Source organism: Cebus imitator, unplaced genomic scaffold (genome assembly GCF_001604975.1).
Source record: "Cebus imitator isolate Cc_AM_T3 unplaced genomic scaffold, Cebus_imitator-1.0 Scaffold8, whole genome shotgun sequence".
Lineage (NCBI taxonomy): Eukaryota > Metazoa > Chordata > Mammalia > Primates > Cebidae > Cebus > Cebus imitator.
The window spans coordinates 2,103,710-2,118,213 of record NW_016107323.1 but is presented as its reverse complement, the minus strand read 5'-3'; the positions used below and the strand labels follow the sequence as shown (position 1 = coordinate 2,118,213).

The following is a 14,504-nucleotide window of genomic DNA, read 5'->3' as shown; positions in this document are numbered from 1 at the left end:
TTCACCATGTTGACCAGGATGGTCTCGATCTCTTGACCTCGTGATCCACCCGCCTCGGCCTCCCAAAGTGCTGGGATTACAGGCGTGAGCCACCGCGCCCGGCAGGATAGTTAGTTTGTAAACGTTTTTCTAATTATGATGGTTGCATACCAAAGCATAATAAGATACACTTGGGCTAGGATTATCTTCACCTATACTAAATGTAAATCCACTTTCAACAGTCTTGATAATTTCAAATGTTTTGGTGCAACTTCTCATCAAGTTAAGTCTACATTGACATTTTACAAACTTCACAATGTGACTGTCATGGACCTGTTACTAGAAGGAGGAAAAGTGATAGCCGTGCCTCTTTCTTGTTTGCCTGTGGTTGCCTTGTTACTATTATTATTTATTGTGCAGTTTCTATGCACATTTTTGGCCACTTGTTCATTTTATGAAGACAAGGTTAATTAAAATAACAACATAGTCAGTCAACCCATGTAATCAAGCCTGTAAACTTCATCAGGGGGCAATCTTCTGAAAGTAAATGAGCAAGGGAAGGAACCACTGCCACCCTCTTGGACTTGTGAGCGCCTGTTCTTTCCTGGGGCACTGTTCATACCTTTGTGACCCATGACCATATGACCTTCATTCAGACTGCGTGAGAGCACCATTATCCAGCCATACAGTAAATGTTAGTTATGGTTCATTTATTTCATATCTTTGTCAGCTAAAATATATAAATAGAAGTTCCACTATTTTCTTCTCAGACCTCAATGGATCCTCTTGCACACCGCATTTTTAGAGTCCAAGCTAACCAAGTACTAACTTTCTTTTTTTTTAAGACGGGGTTTCACCATGTTGGTCAGGCTGGTCTTGAACTCCCAACCTCAGGTGATCTGCCCGCCTTGGCCTCCAAAGTGCTTGGATTACAGGCGTGAGCCACCACATCCGGCCACCAAGTACTAACTTAAAACTGAATCAACATTGGCTTTTAAGAGTGTGAAAGTACTGCTTTCATTTTGCTTTGGAGATTTGCATTACTATAATAGATATTTAAGGTCAGACCCATATTATCCCACTTTTTATGTGAGAAAGAAGGGAAAATAAGAAAATATGTATTTGCTGATTTGAATAAAAGGAAACACAGGAAAGATAAATGGAGACTAGAGACTAATGAAATTGATTACCTATAGAACATGGGAGCTGGAATGGGGTAGAAAGGAGGGTGGGAAAACAACATTCTCTGAATGGACCATTTGAATAGTCCTGACTTTTGGAAGCATATTCCCCATATTCAATGACAACAAACAAAGAAAAGAAATGTAATCAACACAGATGGGGCAAAAACCCTAAAGTTAAATGTAAACAAAAACAAATTCAGCCATATTTCAAATGAATAACATGACCCCATTGAAGGGAGTGAGGAAGCATGAACCCAAGTCACTTTTGACTAACTTCGGACTATAGGTCCTCAGGATAAAGGCAACGCAAAACAACAACAACAACAAAAACCTAAATACATATTGAACTCTAATTAATAGGCTTTTTTTTGTAGGGACATGGCTTAACAATTCTCAAATTACTCTCTCTATGTTTTAGGATTAAGCAAATAAGTAAATATATTGTGGATAACGGGGAGCCATGTCTCTCTTTCTTGGAGAAGAGAATCACAAATGTAAAAGGGCAAAAGGTTAGAATCAACCCCAAGATATCAGATGAAGGTATCCGTGTAAACTCATGGGTTTTAATGTATTTAGACAGCTAAATAAAGAAATGGATATAGTTATATGTGGGATAGATACACACATACATATAAACGTGTGTGTGTGTTGTGCATACATACATCTTTTTCCTAGCTCTGTCTGCTAAAAGGGCCTGGAAGCAATGACCCCTCAATAATGTCCAGATATCTTGATTTCTAAATACCATCTTCTCTCAAAGAAACCTGGGATCCTTGGAGAAGTGGCTGGAGTAGGAAGAATCAGATGAACCTGAAATATTTCACTGGGCTTGAAAGCAATGCAATGCCCAAACAGTAATAGGGGCATGTCAGAATGATACAGGGGCCATACTAAAGGGACTCTTGCAGCCAAATCTGGAACAAATGGACATCAAAATCAATAACAATAATAAAAGATGACAACCTGCTGATTACAGTAAGAATCTATGCATTCACACTGATATTAATTAATTAAACAGAAAGGAAAACACTTATAGGAGAGAGCCAACTAGTACATGTGGAAGGAATGATGCAATTGGAAAATCACCATTTGGCAACCATCATAATGATTTATGATTACTATCCAGAAATTATCCATGGATACTAAAACTAATGGATGAAAATTTGAGGAGTATCTCCCCACAAAATATTTATTAATGACAATGTATAATATAGTAACTTACAGTGATGAAAGTTGGCAGACTACATTTATCAAATAATTAAAACTAACATTTCCAGTATCGGGACTATTCCACAGCATGTGTCTCCTGATGTGATATCCTGAGAAAAGCTCAGTCACCACTCCAGTAGCCTTGTTGCCAAAAGTGCATAACTTGAATCTAATCATGAGGAAACATCAGACAAATCCAGACAAAGAGATGTTGTATGAAATAACTGGCCTGTACTCTTCAAAAATGTCAGTGTAATGAAACAGAAAACTCAGAAACTCTCTTAGATCACTGGAGACTACAGATATAGCTAAATGTAATGCAGATGTTGGATTTTCTCTTGCTGTAAGGCATTATTGGGATAATTGGTGAAATCTGAATATGGTCTGCAAATTACATATTCTAGCAGTTATTAATTTCCTGATTTTGATAATTGTACTATGATTATGTAAAAGAATTTCTTGTTTTATAGAAAATGCACACAGAAGTATTTAGAAGTATGGAGTACGTCTTTACCTTATTCTTAAACAGTTCAGAAAAAGATATCCCTTAAATTTATCTTTAAAAAACAGTTTAGAAAAAAATATATACGGAAAGATAAAGCAAACATTATAAAATATTGACATTTGAGGAATCTGAATGGAAATGTATATAAGGAATTCTTATACTATTTTTGCATCTTTTTGTAAGTCTGAAATTATGGCAAAATAAAAAAATAATAAGACAATGTACAATAAAAATAAAATGAGCTCTAGTACAGCTATCAAGGGAAAACTGGGTTCTGGGCTAAAGCGCAGGATAGAGCCTGAAGAAGTAATTGCTGTCTGCTTCTCTCCAGGTCACGCCCTTGACTGCTTTGAAGTTTGCAGAGCTGTCTGTGAAAGCAGGCTTTCCAAAGGGGGTCATCAACATCATTCCGGGCTCAGGTAAGCCACTAAATGACCCACTGTGCTATAACTAATGAATGGTACTGGGGTAGCTGAGTGGCTGCTTTCCCACTAGAGACCTGTCCTGAATTATAACTGTATTAAAATTAAATACAATTTACCAAACTGTTAAGGATGGATATACTTACCACGTGCTAAAAATCTTAAAATGGAAATACAGTGGTGGGTGAGTGGCAGTGGGGAGGGGGGTTGTACAGTCATGTAAAATTACCCTAAGATGTTCCATTTTGATTTTCAAAAACTACTCTGGAAGATAAAAATCAAGGATTACCCATCATTATTTTGGGAGTCTGATAATTTCATAAAGGGTATTATTTTAGACTTTTACCAGTTTGCAGTTAATACAGAAATTTAAAACTAAGGTGCCAATGAGAGCTTAGAAATCTACTTCAATGAATTTAAAGCCATCTTCACCATAAGAATTTCAGTATGTTTTAATTCATTTTATTCCCTAATTCTACAGGTGGCATAGCAGGACAACGTCTGTCTGAACATCCTGACATCCGCAAACTGGGTTTCACTGGTTCCACTCCTATTGGCAAACAGATCATGAAAAGGTATTGGTTTTAATATGTTGATTCACTGCAGGTTCTGTTAAACTAGGTTTCAATTTTTGTTTTAAATAGGGTACTTTTGGAATGAGAAAATCTACATCTAATTTGGAAGAGAAATTTACTTATCACTGCTGAGTAACGAAATATTTGAATGTAACAAAATACTTTCCAAAGCATTAAAGCCCAGAGTCAATAAAAGCAAAGCTATGTTGAAATTCTACACCCTACTGGTAGTTTTAACAATTCAGCACAAAAGAGTTTCTGTATTAAAGCTGTGGCCCAAATTGTTTTTGAAGTATGGGTAAAAAACCAAAAAGATATATAAATATCAAATTCATATATTTTATATGACAAACCTGGATTATTTATAAAATGGAGTCCCCCAAGCAATATTTTTTAAAACTGAAAGCAATCTAAATGTGCAAAATAAAGCAGTTGTTAAAATATGTCAATGTAATAGAATACTGTACAGTCACGTTCATAGAGAATTTTAATAACATTGAAAAGTATTATTAAAATAATAAATGGAAATAAAGATAAAGTATAACATTGTATACATTGGATGATCTCAACTATGTTAAACAAGGCAAAAACTATGGTAGGACAGACCACAAATAGGTAAAAACAATAGTCACTGAAGCATGGAATGGAATTTTGTGATTTTTTCCTTCTGTTTGCATGTTGGGGGAGGCATTTTCAAAATGCTTTAAATAAGAATAGTATATCAAATTTCTTTTTGTAAGAAAGGAAAAATAAACAGCATACTTCATACTTTAAAAAATTGATTTTTTTTCTCCCACTGCTTCAGTAGACTGGTTAGAGGTTTAATTCCTTGCCAGGCCTTTATGTAACCAAAATTCCTAAAGAATTTGAATTTACTTATAAGAATCTCTAATCATGTGATCACAACATTTTTGAAAACTTTTTATTATGGAAAATTTCTAATATATACAAAGCAGAAAAGCAAAATGAATTCTATGTACTCATTGCTCAGCTTCAATGGTAATCACCATTCTACCATCTATGTTTTACATGAATAAGTTTTCCCATTTTCTTTCTTTTGTTTTTTAAGAGACAGGGTCTCACGCTGTCACCCAGGCTGGAATACAGTGGTGATCACAGCTCACTGAAGCCTCGAATTCCTGGGCTCAAGTGATCCTCCTGCCTCAGCCTCCCAAGTAGCTAGCACTACAGGCACACACCACCATACCTATCTAAGTTTTTTATTTTTTTGCAGAGATGAGGTCTTGCCATGTTGCCCAGGCTGGTCTCAAATTCTGGCCTTAAAGGGTCCCTTCTGCCTTGGTCTCCCAAAGTGTTGGGATTACAGCTGTGAGTCACTGTGCCTGGCCTTGAATAAGTTTCTTAATATTTCTGAGGCTCAATATGTTTTCCATGCCAGGTAGTAACTTAAAGCTTAAAAAGTGTGTGTTTGGGGGGGGGTGGGGGTGTCGGGGCGGGGGAGACAGAGAGAGAGATGTTAACTAAATGCTCATTTCTCATTTATTTTTCTCTAGCTGTGCTCTGAGCAACTTGAAGAAAGTTTCCCTTGAGCTTGGTGGCAAGTCTCCACTTATAATATTTAATGACTGTGAACTTGACAAGGCTGTGCGAATGGTAAGAGTGGGTCAAATTCAAGTAAATACGTGCCTGGGCTGGGTGGAGTGGTTCATGCCTGTAATCCCAGCACTTTGGGAGGCCGAGGCTGGTAGATCACCTGAGGTCAGGAGACTCGCCTGGCCAACATGGTGAAACCCCGTCTCTACTAAAAATGCAAAAAAATTAGCTAGGTGTGGTGGCAGACGCCTGTAATGGCAGCTACCTGGGAGGCTGAGACAGCAGAATCGCTTGAACCCGGGAAGTGGAGGTTGCAGTGAGCTGAGATCACGCCACTGCACTCCAGCCTGAGTGACAAGAGCGAGACCCTGTCTCAACAACAACAACAACAACAAATAGGTGCTTGCTTCTAAAACACCTTTCACCTCCTTCTTTACCAGAGGCCTTAAAATGAGATTTGGTTTTTGTCTAGTCGTAAAATAAAAGCATCCTTTTTATGCTTAGATTTGGAAATACTTAGAGCACTTAGTTTTTAAAAATAATGTCTTTATAATAACCCTACTAAGGTGTTTTTAAAAAGGATGTAACTCATAGCAGGCATGTAAAAAAGTTCAAAAGATATTCTATTAGGGCTTTTAGCTTCTCCTTCCTTTCCCACAACATCTCATCCCATCAGTTTGAACAGTCCTGTTTTTACCTGTTTTGCACATTGAGCTTCTGGTAGGAGTTTTAGACACAACAAAGGGTTTCATATTTAACAAGTAATTGGCAACATCAATTTCCTGGTTTTTGCAACGTTCAATGGTTTTTTAAGATGTTATCACAGGTGAGGCTAGGGACTTTTATACTATTTTTGCAACACCTTGTGAGCCTTAAACTACTTCAAAGCATAAAGGCTAATTTTAAATAAAATACAAAGGTTAAAAAAAAACACTGGCCTAGTTCTCATTCTTCACATCTGAGATATAGGCATAAAATGAGTCAATATTTGGCATAGGTTGTGCTAAGCTTTCTTGTAATTCTGGGGGAAACTTATGGTCTTCCCAGTTCTGTACAACTGACCAGCTATGCACTAAGCAGACTCTGTTCACCATTCCCCCTAAATGTCATTTTAATGAACACTCACAGCCAACGCTCATCACGTAAGCAACCCAAAGAGAATGGAGTGGTCTGGGAGTGAAGAAGGGCCACGTGCCCCTGCGTCCAGGGCCTCTGAGTAGACTGTGAGGTTTCAGTGACAGACAATGGCTGGGGTTACATGAACTGACGTCAGGGGTAGGGACTCCCCTGGACGTCTGGATTAGAAATGTATAACCTTTTGGCCGGGCACAGTGGCTCACACCTGTAATTCCAACACTTTGGGAGGCGAAGGCAGTTGGGTCACAAGGTCAGGAGTTTGAGACCAGCCTGACCAACATGGAGAAACCCTGTCTCTACTAAAAATACAAAAATTAGCAGGGTGTGGTGGCGCACACCTGTAATCCCAGCTACTGAGAAGGCTAAGGCAGGAGAATCGCTTGAACCTGGAGGCAGAGGTTGCAGTGAGCTGAGATCATGCCACTGCACTCCAGCCTGGGCAACAGAGCGAGACTTAATCTGGAAACAAAACAAAACAAAAAAAAGAGTCTTTGTTTTAACCATTTAAGAACCCCAAACCCAAGATGGTCAATGTATTTTTGTAATGTTTAAAGGTAAAATGTATGCACAAGAAAAACATGTTATTTCAAAGCGTTCATTGTATTTTTTGTTTTTGAGATGGGATCTCACTATGTTGCCCAGGTGAGTCTTAAACTCCTGGAATAAAGTGATTCTCCTGCCTTGGCCTCCCAAGTGGCTGGAATTACAGGTGTGAGCCACTGTACCAGCCCACATCCATTTTTAAAAATACAGTCCAGAGATGTTTCCTGCAGTGAATTAGAAACTGGATTTATAAAAAGGGAAAATGAACAAAATTCATCAGTCTTCCAAATCTGTCATTTTTGAGTATCATCATTTCAAAGATTTCTCAAACTTCTCCCTGAAAAATAGTAGTTCTTTCATGAGGGGGTTAGAGAGGCTTTCTAAATATTTATGATTCATGGCTGGGCATGGTAGCTTATGTCTGTAATCCCAGCACTTTGGGAGGTCGAGGTAGAAGGACCGCATGAGCCTCGTTCATGACCCGCCTGGGCAACATGGCGAGACCCTATCTCTACAAAAAAATAAAATAAAATTAGCCCAGCATGGTAATGTGCACCTGTGGTCCCAGCTACTAGGGAGACTGAGATGGGAGGATCACTTGAGCCTAGGAAGTTGAGGCTGCAATGAGCCATGATCACACCACTGCACTCCAGCCTGGGTGACAGAGAGAGACACTGTCTTAAATAAACAAACAAATAAATAATTTATGATTACACAATCTAATGTAGAGATTTTTATAAGCAAAACTTGGTATACAAGTTATTACATTTAAATTTATAGAATAATCTAGATTTTCTAGGCCAAGGCAGGAGGATTGCTTGAGCCCAGGTGTTGAGACCAGCCTGGACAACATAGTGAGACCCTGTCTCTACAATAAATAAAAATTTAAAAATTAGCCAGGTAAGGTGGTGCACACCTGTAGTGCCAGCTACTTGGGAGACTGGGGTGAGGAGGACAGAGACTCTATCTCTGAAAAATACAGTAAGCTAAAAAAGAGAATAATCTAGATTTTATTTTAGTACCAAATTTGTTTCTAATGGTACATCTTTACTATTACACATACAGTTTTTGAAATGCTCATGGACCAAAAGGGGGAAAGGATAAACAAAATCCCTCAAATCATGCTAAATCAAAACCGAGTGTCTCCAAGAAGCTCTCATCACCAACAAGGCCAAGGGGATTTTCTATTACTTCTCTGTGTTGTCTGCTGTCTTCCAAAAACAAGTGATTCCCTCTGTGTACAGCTTTATGAGAATCTTGACTCCTCAAGTGATGTCAGCAATGTTTTCTCTTCTCCCGCTGAAGGGCATGGGGGCAGTGTTTTTCAACAAAGGAGAGAACTGTATTGCTGCTGGGCGGTTGTTTGTGGAAGAATCCATCCACGACGAGTTTGTGACAAGAGTGGTGAGGCACCTTCACATTTACTCTATGAGTTGTTTAGAGGTTGCTTTTACTTGAAAAATCATACTTCTAAGATTGCTAATGAATTTTCAGGTGTGATAACAGTATTGCGATTATGTTTGAAAAAATCAGTCCCTAGTATTTTTTTTACAGCTACATATTGGCATACTTACAGATTAAATCATATGATGTCTGAAATTTGCTTCAAAATAACCCAGGAGGACAGGAAGTGAGTAGGGAAATAAATTGGCCAGGAGCTGGTAGTTGTTGAAGCTGGGTGATAAGTACATGGGGTTTCATTATATTATGTGTCTATTTTCACATGTATTTATGATTTTTTGTAGTAAAAAGTTAGAGGTTTATATAAAAACTTGATAAAGTATACTGAAGAGCTATTATACCTTACTCTACATTTGTATTATATTACATCCTTGACACTTGGGAGAGTTACACTCCTAGACTTTCATAGATCTCTAAATAAGCTATGGGAGATACACCACTAGATCCTTACAAATCCTCAATTGCAGTTGACATGATAGCATATAATTTCTTCCACTAAAATAACTAACTAAATAAACAGCCCCAGTACATTGATCATGACTCCATAAATGTGGGACTAAAACTCATCTATACGACTGTTAAGATGAATTATGTAGCTAAAATAAACCTAACTTATACTATAATATGTCATTATGAAGGTAGTATTAATCATGAATTTGCTTATATTTGCAAAACCAGTACCCAGCTATTTTTTCCCCAGAGCCAATTCTCTATACCCCAACCCACCCAAAAAACAAAGGTATTCTTTCTTTCTGAGAATGAGTAACAAGGAAGTCATACAGAGAGGCAGGTGGAGGGCAGTAAGGTAGGCAGCGGTTGCCTCCTGAACATCACAGTGTAATTTAATTTTGTATTTCATTAAAATACAGTCTGCAGTGCTACATATCATGGGCTTTCACAATCAGCTACAACTTGTTGAAATTTCAAACACTGAGACCAGAAATGTCAAGGATTTGCTACATCAACAAGCACGTTTTACACACACGCTGTTTGTGTTCATTTGTCAGCAGCATTCCTTGAGCACTTACTTAGTACCAAACACTGCATGCTGGGAATATAAAGGTGAACAAGGCAGACATAGTCCCTGGTCACTCAGAACTTCTCATCCAGTGCAGAACCCTGGGGAAGACACTAAGAGATTATGGCCAGTCCTAAATTCAAAGTTTTAGACCTCCTGGGTCATTGTAACTCCCATTCTTCTTACCAGAATTGGACCTAACATTAGAAGATGCAGAAATAGATTAAGATAACTGAGGAGTACAAGAGGTAATTACAAAGACATGTCAGTGATGAACATTGGGCAGTAAAGATTGTTTTTCATCAGGGCATTCTAGTGAGTCATCTGGCATGGCTATACCATGAGAATTTTATAAGGGCAGTCTGCCACATTTGGGGAGGAAAAAAAAAGATAACAATGTGACCATTTTAGAAATTATTTTGCCATGAAGAGTGTAAGCACATGATGTTAATAAACATTTCAGAACATCAGTTTGTTCTTCTTAATAGATTAACATTTAGGATAATTTTCACACAGTGTATGTAGCTTACGTTGTGCTAGAAGATAGTGGTTAAGGACCTGGGATTTCAAGTGGAAAAGAGTCAACAGTATTTAGTGATTGTATGTACTTGTTTAACCCCTCTAGGCCTCAGTTTCTTCTTCTGGGAGGCTGAGGTGGGAGGATCACTTGAGCTTAGAAGTTCGAGGTTGCAGTGATCTATGCCATGCCACTGTGATCCACCCTGGGTGACAGAGTGAGTGAGACCCTGTCTCCAAGAGGGAGACAAACAGCAAACAAACAAACCACCTACCTCCAGTGCTACTGTAAAGACTAAATGACAACACATTGATAAACATCTTAGTATAGCATCTACCACATGTCTAGAAATGAAACTCCGTTATCATTGTTATTAACAGTGAACTGTGTTTTTATGGACTGGGTAACATACAGGTAGAAGAAATTAAAAAGATGAAAATCGGTGATCCACTTGAAAGATCCACTGATCATGGGCCCCAAAATCATAAGGCCCATCTGGAAAAGCTGCTGCAATACTGTGAAACTGGAGTGAAAGAAGGGGCCACTTTGGTGTATGGGGGAAGACAAGTCCAAAGGCCAGGTAAGATCACCTCCGTGAGGGTTTACTGGGTGCCGCCTTCTTCAGTTGCAATGGACAGTGACAGTTGAGATCAGCCTGGCCAACATGGTGAAACTCCAACTCTACCAAAAATTAGCCCAGTGTGATGGCATGCACCCGTAATCCCAGCTACTGGAGAGGCTGAGGCACGAGAATCACTTTAACCTGGGAGACAGGTTAAAGTGAGCTGAGGAGATTGCAGTGAGCTGAGATCAAGCCACTGCACTCCAGCCTGGGCAACAGAGTGAGATTCTGCCTCAAACAAAACAAAACGAAAGGAGACACAACTGGATAATGTGTCTCCTGATGGAATAAAATGTGTAATACACAATATACCTACGAAATGTTCCTGCCAAAAAAGCTTAAGCTGAGTCTAATTATACCTTTAGGTCAGCCTTTATTTTCATAAGAACTACAATAGGAAGGGGGGAAGGAACAGGAAGTTATTTTTTAGTGGGTATGGAGTTTCAGTTTTATAAGCTGAAAATAGTTTCGAAAATGGATGGTGGTGAAGGTTGCACATTATGAATTTCATAACACTGAGCTGTACAATTAAAGATGGTTAAGAAGGTAATTTTTATATGTATTTTACCACAATAAAAATCATTGGAAAAAAAAAAGAACTACGAGATAGAGAAACAAAGATCACCCAAAGGAAGCAAGGATAAATCCAGAAAGAAAGGGAATGTGTAGAACAACTGACCCAGTCTCTTTAACATGACAATGGAATAAAAACTAAAGAAAGGACAAAATGGAGAAACGTTTTAGAGTAAAAGATCCTTAAGAGCTAGATCTAAACGCCAAATACAATGTGGAGAAGAATTTGAATCCTAAATCAAACAAGCCAACTGTGAAAAAGCTAATTTTTAGACACTAAGGAAAATAAAATATAAACTCGGAATAAAGAATAATTACTGATTTTGTTAAGCATGACACTATATAGTGGTTACATAAGAAAATATCCTTATTTTTTTACAGATTTGTACTGAAATACTTAGGTGTTAAGATTATATTATCTGCAATTTGCTCTAAAATATTTCGACAAGGAAAAGATACATATAGCAAAATATGGATACTTATTTTACCATTCATTATACTGTTTTCTCTACTTTTATATAGGTTTCACATTTCATAATAAAGACATTAAAAAATAACCTAGGCATGCCAACACCAAAAAGAGAAATGAAACTCCTTGGTTTTACTAAGCCAGAGGAAAAGAAAAAATAATGTAATGAAGTGAGAGGACTATTAATTGAAAATGACTTAACCTATAGTTGACATGTTTTTGTTTTTTTTTCCAAAAAGGCTTTTTCATGGAACCAACTGTGTTCACAGATGTGGAAGACCACATGTTCCTTGCCAAAGAAGAATCCTTTGGGCCTATTATGGTCATTTCTAAATTCCAAAATGGGTAGGTTCATCAAACACAACTTAACTTAGGTTTTGACTAGATAACTCATTTTTTCCGCTCTGCCACTGTACTATATACAGAGCATAAAATTAATGAACATGTAATTTTCTACCATAAGAATAATTAATTAAATAATTAGAAGTTATGCTTTTGCTAGCCATCGTAGATCACAGCGTATTTTTGCTTCTCAGCTTCAATTAATGGCCAACATAATGGGCTTTTAGCTGATTAAATTTTAGTTTTTCTGCACTCGACATTTGAGATGTCTGTGGAACAAAGCAAATAACTAAGAAATAACAAAACCAATTTTCACATTTACATTCCTGGGGTAGGTGGCATCTGTAACATCTTATTTCCCCAAAGAAAGAGTGCTGCTGTAACAGGGGATATTGCTCCCCAAAGCTTGATACTCAACTTTTCATAGACACGTTCACAATCATCATATAATCAACTGTAAATGACATGTTGGTTTGTGATTACTACATGAAACTTTGCAAAGAGTTCAGCTTATCGAAGACAGCCAAGTGGTAACTGAGCTCATAAAACAATACTTAGTAGAGTGGGGTCTCATGGTATACTGCCCAAAATCTTCAGAATGACTTAAGATTTATTTCAGCCAATGAGAACTTAAAAACAGAATGGACTTTCTTGGTCTTTGATAAATATAATATAAAAGATTATAGGGCCAAGATGGCCGTTTAGGAACAGCTCAGGATTGCAGCTCCCAGTGAAAGCACAGAGGGTGAGTGGACGCCGCATTTCCAGACGGATTTTTATTGCCCACAGACCAGGAGATTCCCAGGCAGAGGAGCCCCACGAGTCGCACGACTGTTTTGGCCGGCATGGCCTTTTCGGTCCCCGTGGCTGTTTTGGCCCGCGTGGCGGCTCTCCATACAAAACACACTGGTAAGGGTGCCCTTTGAGCTGGTGATTGGAGCCGTGGAAGGTGCGGTCACCCATTCATCTGACTAAAAAGGGGTCTGAAACAGGGAACCAGGCCAGGAGATTCCTGGGCAAAAACAAACAAACAAAAAAAGCCCCACGAATCTCAGCACTGCTGTTTAAGCCGGCGCAGTGAGTCGCCACAGGGGAAAATACATAGACCCCGGCCCCTTCTCAACAGGTGACTGGAACACCTGGGATAGAGTCGTTCAACTAAAAAACAAAAGGCTCTGAGGCAGGGAGCCAGGTGATCAGGCTCGGCTGGTCCCACCCCCACAAAAGAACAGTAATCAGAAACTCTTTGGATTGAGAGTTTCACAGCAAGCACAGCTGAACCCAGAATGGTCCAGCTCCGTGGGGGAGGGGCGTCCGCCATTGCCGAGGCACTCCACCACTTCAGAGGTAGTCCGCCATTGTGGAGGCAGCCCGCTGTTGCCAAGGCAACCTGCCATTACAGCAAGAGTCTGCCATTACAGAGGCGGGCCACCAATGCTGAAACAGTTCTAACTACACCCATATAAACAGGACTGCAGGGAAGTTCACACGACAGCTGGGCGGAGCCCACAGCAGCTCAGCAAAGCCTCTGCAGGCAGACAGTGACTAGGCTGCCTCCTTGCTGTGCAAGGCAGCCCTGAAAAAAATAAAAGGCAGCAGCACAACAGAAACTCATAAATAAAGCCCTAACTCCCTGGGACAGAGCAGGTGGGGAAAAAAAAAGATGTTTATGAGTTCTGCTGCAGCAGACCTAAACGTACCTGCCCAGCAGGCGTGAATGAAAAACGGAGCTCACAACTCAGCACTTCAGCTCATGTAAAGGACAGGCTGTCTCCTCAAGCAGCTCCCTGACCCCTGTATATCCAAAGAGTCACCTCATAAAGGAGAAATCAGACTGACATTTAGCGGGTATCCTTCTGGTACAAAGATAGCAGAAAAAGAAACTGGTAGCAACCGTTACTGTTCTGCAGCTGCTGCAGGTGATCCCCAGGCAAGCAGGGCTGGAGTGGACCTCAGCAGGGCTACAGCAGAGGGGCCAGACTGTTACAAGGAAAACCAAGAAACAGAAATAACTTCATTATCAATAAATTGGACATCTGCTCAGAGACCCAATCTGAAAGTCAGCAACTACAAAGACGACAGGTGGATAAATCCACAAAGATGGGAAGAAACCACCGCAAAAAGAATGAAAACACACGAAACCAGAACACCTCTCCTCCTACAAGGGTTCACAACTCCTCACCAGCAAGGGAACAAGGCTGGATGGAGAATGAATGTGATGAAATGACAGAATTAGCCTTCCAACGGTGGGTAATAAGGAACTTCCGTGAGCTAAAAGAACATGTTCTGAACCAATGCAAAGAAACTAAGAACCTTGAAAAAAGATTTGATGAAATGCTAATGACAATGGACAAATTAGAGAGGAATATAAGTGAATTGATGGAGCTGAAAAAT

At 39.2% G+C, this 14,504-nt stretch overlaps 1 protein-coding gene across 1 annotated transcript in view; it reads left to right on the top strand.

Moving 5' to 3' along the window:
• The window catches only part of ALDH1L2 (aldehyde dehydrogenase 1 family member L2), a 73,025-nt gene that overhangs the window by 43,745 nt on the left and 14,776 nt on the right, over positions 1-14,504 (top strand). Inside the window, exons 16-21 of the mRNA XM_017540580.2 lie at positions 3,209-3,296; positions 3,781-3,874; positions 5,389-5,488; positions 8,414-8,512; positions 10,519-10,684; positions 12,008-12,113. Coding sequence (XP_017396069.1) covers positions 3,209-3,296; positions 3,781-3,874; positions 5,389-5,488; positions 8,414-8,512; positions 10,519-10,684; positions 12,008-12,113 — 653 coding nt within the window. The remainder of the gene's footprint in view (positions 1-3,208; positions 3,297-3,780; positions 3,875-5,388; positions 5,489-8,413; positions 8,513-10,518; positions 10,685-12,007; positions 12,114-14,504) is intronic.